General features: G+C 36.3%; 1 protein-coding gene across 3 annotated transcripts in view; it reads right to left on the bottom strand.

Moving 5' to 3' along the window:
- Window positions 1-3,979: 3,979 nt before the first annotated feature.
- The window catches only part of PTP4A1 (protein tyrosine phosphatase 4A1), a 7,105-nt gene continuing 3,890 nt past the window's right edge, over window positions 3,980-7,194 (bottom strand). For 2 of the 3 annotated variants that reach the window (XM_010167360.1, XM_010167362.1), the window contains 2 exons: window positions 6,860-6,934; window positions 3,980-5,592 (listed from right to left, as the gene is read on the bottom strand). In XM_010167360.1, coding sequence (XP_010165662.1) covers window positions 5,475-5,592; window positions 6,860-6,934 — 193 coding nt within the window. In that variant the 3' untranslated portion in view covers window positions 3,980-5,474. The remainder of the gene's footprint in view (window positions 5,593-6,859; window positions 6,935-7,194) is intronic. The other variant, XM_010167361.1, reaches the window with a different exon arrangement.

The following is a 7,194-nucleotide window of genomic DNA, read 5'->3' as shown; positions in this document are numbered from 1 at the left end:
GGAGCATCAAGGTTACATAGCTCCTGCCAGGTACCCATCCTCCATAGCATCTGACAAGGAACTGCCTGTTAGAAGGAAGGGAGAAGTGAGAGTCCTGCCATACGAAATGGTGGAGAGGAGAGTAGGGGAGCCCATCCCTGGAATAAGGGGGGTGTGTGTGTTAATGTAGAAAACCTTGTATGTCAAGCTTAAAAGGATGATTGTACTTCCAGTATAAGGGAACCCCTTCAGGTGTTTGCAGATGCGCTATGCCTCCATTGCCTTTACATGTTTTTATTAGGATTAATTAAAAGTTGTTGAAGAGTTGAATTGAAATGTTAAAGATAAGTTCGGGGTTTGCATGCCCTAGCTTGCGACACACAGATTTACTGGGGAAATGAAGAAGGCAAACTAAGGGGTGCGTAGACTCCTATTAGTACCAGCCAATGAAGTGCGTGACAATGCTAAAGCAGCACTGTCCTGTTCAGGATCAGTATCATAATCATGGTCCTATGGATTGAGAAGAGTTTAGTCTTCAATTATTTCTCCTCCAAAGCCCAAAAGTAATTCAAGTTCTGTCTTCTTCAGAACAAGCATCTGTGACACTTGCTGACAAAGTGTTGTCATGTGCAAATTTATATGAAGCATAAGCATCTGCTACTGTTGTCACTCCATCAATAAAGTGGAATTAAGACTCCAGTCCAACAGAAAATACCTTTTCCATATACTTATTTAGGTTTTGTACACTGACACAGGTTACCTGTAGTGTTGAAACTGAATGTCTTCTACTGCTAGAGTATTTCTATGTTGAGCATTCCCATGTATCTAAACCCTGTGGGATCTGGTTTTCTTCAGCTACACTTCGAAACCCAGAGTTCTCATGTGAATCAGAAATTGAAGCAGGTAACCTGATCTTCTGGCACTGTCCTTATCGTTTCTTGTCAGACCACTATTTAACCACTATTACCTCACAAAGACGTTTTCCACCGATAAGTAACTTGTGTTGTTATTGAGATAATTAATTATCAATGCATTGAGGACAGAATGCATTAGAACATAATCTATGCAAGTTAACAGCATTAATGCACGCAATCAAGAGAAAAATAATGCCTAATACAGCTTGCTGTGGTTACCTGTAGCATAAATCCATATCAATAAAAATCAAATCAGTTTATAATTGTCAACATTACACACTAAGAGCATGGTATGTTGAGAGATACACTCAATACTTTACCTTGTACTTTGAACTACTGTACTTAGACAAGTTAGGTGAGATTTATTACATCTATCTGTAGATATCAACATTGCAAATTGAATTTGTTGCCCCATGCTCCCTTTACAGACTGTGTGCTCACCTTTAGAGAGCTTTTTATCTAATCTATATTAGGTATCTTTTTTAACATATGGTTAGTTGCCCAACAAGTGCAAAATCCCTTCTACTGAGTGTAAGGGAAACTTCTACTCACATGTAAAAGTCCCTATTTGTTTAGATGAGTCCCTCCCAGATATTAAAAAAAACCCCCAACAAATTTCAGCCTGACTTTAAGATTTGAATTAAACTTGCAAATTATAATTATTCATTACAGTGGTGATAACCTCAGTAGGGATTACACAAAAGAAAATAACCTTGTTCTTACTTAGGATTTCCAGTTTGACAACCTCCCCTATAGTTACAGAAAATATTTGCTTAATCATACAGCAAAATCCCAACAAATCTAAAATATTGACTACTACCTCTCAGTAACTATTTAAAATATGTTGCACATATTTTAAAAACCTTTGAAAAACAGTATTGTTAATGCTGCACAGTCAAGCATTCAGAAACTTAAAAATGATACAGGTAAAGTCATCCATGAAACCTTAGTTTGGCCCTCTCAAAAACAAACACCTAATTACAAGATTTTCCCCCCATCTCACTTGCAAGGATGAAAAATGCTCATAGGAATAAGCAGCACTTTACTACTTTCCTTATGGCCAAAGATCTTAAGTCTAACTTAGAATTTGTACTCAATTCAGAATTACACATTTTCTTACTGGTTCTTCTGCACTATTACAGCTGGGTCCAAGTACTTCAGAAATTCCTGCTTACCTGCACAGCTGCCCTCCTTACGTGAGGACTGGAATGAATAGATTTTTAAGCATAGAGAACTAAAGACCAGGAGATTAACAATCAGGACTATTACGTAGTTCTGAGTACTCAGTCTGAAAGGCTTCAGGACTGTTCAGAAGTATAAAATACTACACAATTTCATATATATTTAAGTACAGTTTTTATAGACCAGTTGAAACAGACTGCTCAGCACTTCCGAGAATCAGAGTCAAGAGAATCACATTTAACTTTACGCCTGATTTTGGATATCCAGTTACAGAATATCTTATTCGACTATCTCTCCTCAGCATTATTTAGGGACTATATGACAGAACAATGTAGAGAAGCCATCAGTATTCCGCTGCAATAACTACAAGAATATGCACTCCCTTTCTCCCCATTTAACTTCTGCTACATGCTAAGGAATCCTGTAAGTACTGCCACCATTTACAAGCCATACTCACCCGAGCCATTAGGTCCACAGCACAAAACATAGTCTAGCAGACAAGAATGTGCTATCATGTAATTAAATACTGCCACAATGTAACTCTTGAAGAAAGGACAAAACAGATACATAGTCATTCTAAGCATCTAAAACTAGATTTAACAGTACAGCCTGTCTTCCACGGGGGGCTTTAGCTTTAAGTGAAGATACAGTAATTCCATTTAAGCTTTTATTCCCTTTTATTTGGAAATTCATATATATTACACAGAACTTTATTTAACTTGCTTTATGTACATCCATCTGCTATCTTATCTTCACATTCTGAGTATGGTCAACATTTTAGTCCCTAAAACCTACCAGAGCTGTTAGACAAAAGAGGAATAGGCATTTTCTGTTCCTTAGTGATTCATACCCAACGGTGGAAACAGGTCAGAAGTAGACTTGATCTTTGCTTTAAACAGACACACACCCATTATGCAATTTTTTTTCCTCTTTAGAAATCTGTTTACTCAAATCAACTAAAGTCAGGGCCAGTCTGAAGTTTAAGGAGTTCAAAGGACCCAGCTCCCATCACTAAGTTGTTAGTTAAGATCTCTTAACGAAACACAACCCTCCCTACCCATGCAAATCCTGCAGACACAGCAAAATCCGATACACTTAAAATTAATAGTGCAACATTTGTACGTAAGTACAAAATTCACAAGCGTTTTGCTGGTAGTTGTTTCACAGATTCCTTCTGGTTCCATCAGCAACTGAATTACTATTTTTAACTATTTGGATACTAATCTGTACTAAACAACTACCTGAAAGGAAGCTGTAGCAAGGTGTGTCTCAGTCTCTTCTCCCAAATAACAAGCAATAGGACAAGAGGAAATGGCCTCAAGTTGCACCAGGGGAGATTTAAATTGGATATTAGGAATAATTTCTTCACCAAAAGGGGTCAGGCATTAGAACAGGCTGCCTGTTCCACTTCAGGCATTTTTAAATCAAAGTGCTCTTTATAATGAGACTATACCTTCCCAAAAGCAATCCTTTAGAAGTCTCGTGGAAATTTACCATTTAGAAAGGTAAGATATGTTTAAACATAGCTTAATTTTAGGCAGACATGGGCCTGAGCTTACGATCGCCTGTAAGAACACCACCTCAGCTGGCTACTAACAGCATCTTCAAGCTTCTCAGGAAGCTGGGTCATCACTCTGGAAACTAAAATTTACACGTCTTAGCTCACATGGGTTTTAGATATCTTCTGTTTGAACGTGGCTTCTGTCTTGACAATCAAGCATTGTATCATACTATTTTCTAATTAAATTCTAATACTACTGACAAGTGTTCTCCAGGCTTTACAGATACATATACTCTTCTGCATTTACTGCAAAGACAGATTCAAGAACACTAAGCTAGTAGCCTGTTTTAGTACTGGGGAAGTCACAAGTAAGCTACATAAAAAAATAGTGTACTTCCTGCTATTAATTTTTGTCCACATTTATTTATGAGTAAAACAAACAGCAAACATTACAGCAAAAGGGACATTTAGGCCCAGATTTAAAAGAAGAAAACAGATGCCTGGATAAATTCTGAATTTAGGCACCTCAAGATTGCTGACAAAGTACACAAAAATAAGTGAAATTCATGAGCATTTCAGCAAACTTTGTAAGTGCATTTCAGTATTTATTTAGATGTTTAAGCTCTCGCACTAGATTTTACAAGCTGGTGAACACTGGCAAAATTATTTCTCCCACAGAACTATAACCACACATTCCCAAGACAGTATAAATATATGGTTAAACTAACATTAATACACATCACCATTTTATCAATTACATAATAAAACAAATTATCAAGTATCCAAATATTAAGTTACGCAGCTTGAAAGGCATACAAAATATTACAGAGGTCTGCCCAAGTTATCGCAGAAACTCAAGGAAGAAAAACAAAAGAAAAAAGTCACACTTTCAACAAAGCAATAGTTGGTAAACAACTTTCAATAGGTACAGTAAAAGAAACTACAAGATTTTTCAGAAATTTTCTGATTAAGAATTTTTAGCTACAATAACAAAGCATTTCTACTTTTTAAAAAAATATTTACTGAAGTAAAGGGCATATTCTATACTTCCTGCACAAGACAAAGGCAACATTTTACTAGAAATATTAAATAGCCCCTCCCAACCTTTTCAGGCCCTCTGTTAAGTTGCACATGAAGTGTCAACATTAATTTTACTGTAAGGCTTTTTGTCTGGAGACATTAAAGACTTGTGTGCTTCTGTACAATTTAAAAGATTTTCTACATGAATAACTAGAGAGAGTAATGATTTGTAAAATGGAGAGGTTCAGATAACAGAAAAGTACAGACGCTGGGGTAAAAAGTTGCTGTAATTCATAGTATTAAAAAGACAGACTGTGCAAATCCTGATAATTCTAGTGCGATTGTGGGAGACAAAACATACAGTGAGCAGGCAAGACTATCTTAGAGGCCATATTCTTCAATATTGAAATGACTGTAAAAAAAAATATAGTAAGGTCCAGATAAGCCAGTAGTTCTCACATCATCAGAACTATGCTTATTTATAAGAAAAAACATGTAGCTGATATGCTAGGTATTTTTGGCACCTAATCTCTCTACAGATTGATTTATTTTAGTATCCCAATTTTTAGTAGTTGAAACTAGGTGGGTAAGACTCAATGGCATGATTAAAGGATATTTGAACTGGTAATTAATGAACAAGGAGACAGCTCAGAAACAGCATACAGCACAAACATGTACTGGGTCTCCAAACAGATGAATATTTAGATAAACATACAAGTTGCATTTCTACTAAGCCTTTAGCCTATTAAATACTCCTAAGGAAGCTTCCTTTACTACTAAAAAAAAAAAAAAAATCAGACTCATGTTTTTGGCATGCAGTCTGCCTAATTCTAGTTTCCATCCTTTAATCCCAAAGAAGTATTATAGGCTGCTGAGCTTTACTGAACACAACAATTATTTCGGTGACCATTGGAGTCTTTAAAACGCAGGCGCATCTTGGGGCGGTATTTCTCCAAATACAGAAGTTGCTTGCTGTTAAAAGCTCCACGTCGCTTCCTAGAAGGAGGAAAAAAATGTTTTAAACTGAACAATAATGTACTGCCCAGTGAAATAATATCACCAGAGAAAAATATTTTTAGGTCACTTAAAAAAACCACACAGAACAACACACAACATTAATTGAAAACTGTAAACAAAATAAGGGTAATTAAAAGTTAAGTGCCAGGAAAAAGGGTGATAGCTTCCTTTCACAAATACCTTAATGGAACACATGCTCAAAGGAGTACATAGCATTTTAGACAGTGTTTTAGCCTCTGACAGAGGCAGGACAAGACCTTACATCCAGATCCTTAGAAGAAACTTCAAAAAGAAGCTATAGAGCAGATGCGATATAGTCTTCTTAATAAAGCTGAAGTTATTCAGTTTCTTAAAACAACTATGAAGAATAGTACAATATTAAGAAAGTACATAAACATATCAACTCCCCATAATAAGAAGCTGAACAGAAACGGAGCTTTCATTTTCTCAAACCAGAAGTGTGTGAAAGAGGGGTACATTTTTCTTGAGTGTTTGGAATATGTACCTGGCTTTCTATCCCTCACTTTACATACAACAGCCTGTTATGATGCACAGGCTGAATTTAATTCTTTAAAGGCTTGGCAATTATGCAAGAAGTGTTTAGTTATTTCTTACATGAGCTGCAGCTTCTTTTCAATATAGCAGAAACATTCAAAGTTAAGGCATTGACACAGAATTTGTTGTCATCCAACTTACATACATTTATAAGAAATCCAAGGAAACATTTTTCTTTGTTAGACTACCAGAAAAGACTAGGAGGAACAGTTTAGCACACTTTGATCTAATACAGAAGAAAGGATCCACAAACCTGAATGAGTGCAAGCTCTAGCTACTAGACAGAACCTAAGTTTCAAAGGTATGCTGCCTCTCATAGGTACAGATAAAGACAACCCTGCAGATCTAACTGAAAAGTCAGGGGGTTTTTGCTTTTGGTTTTTGTTTGTTTGGTTGTGGGGGTTTTTTCTGGTTGTTTTGGGGGGGGGGGGGTTTTTGGTTGTTTTTTTTTTAAAAAAAAAACTTGTTCAGATAATTACATACTGATTCTGGTTTCTACAGAAAACACCCATCCCACAGGCCATGTCCCGTAACACTGACTATATGCAGTACATGTGTTAAAAAGTTCAGATGTACTAAATATCATACAAAAAAAAAAGGACAAGAATAGCATTCAGAATTTCCTTTAGTGCCTCAGGAAATATCAATGTGTTAAATCTTGGAAACAGGTAGGTGTTAGCTTCATACTTACTGTCTTATGAACTGCACTGCATCTTCATACTTCATTCCACATTCTATCAGTGCAAGAGCAACTAAGACTGGAGCTCTGGGGGCAAAAAAAAAAATAATTAAAAAATAAAAAAATAAATCGGTTTAGCATTTGCCAGTGCAAACTTGTAAGAAAGTTTACTTTCCCCGGTTCTCTTTTCTGTCCTTCTGCATTTATCTGATATTTCTTCCCTGGGGAAGCAAAAAAGACAGGCAGAAGGCTTTTCTACATTAGCTGAGCCATTATACCATCTGTTTTCGAGCTACCCATCCTCATTAGAAAGGGATTTAAATTAACTCTGGTCAACCTTTGTTTTG

Source organism: Antrostomus carolinensis, unplaced genomic scaffold (assembly GCF_000700745.2).
Source record: "Antrostomus carolinensis isolate BGI_N321 unplaced genomic scaffold, ASM70074v2 scaffold35244, whole genome shotgun sequence".
Taxonomy (NCBI): domain Eukaryota; kingdom Metazoa; phylum Chordata; class Aves; order Caprimulgiformes; family Caprimulgidae; genus Antrostomus; species Antrostomus carolinensis.
The sequence above is the reverse complement of the archived record's forward strand: the minus strand, read 5'-3'. Positions and strand labels throughout refer to the sequence as shown.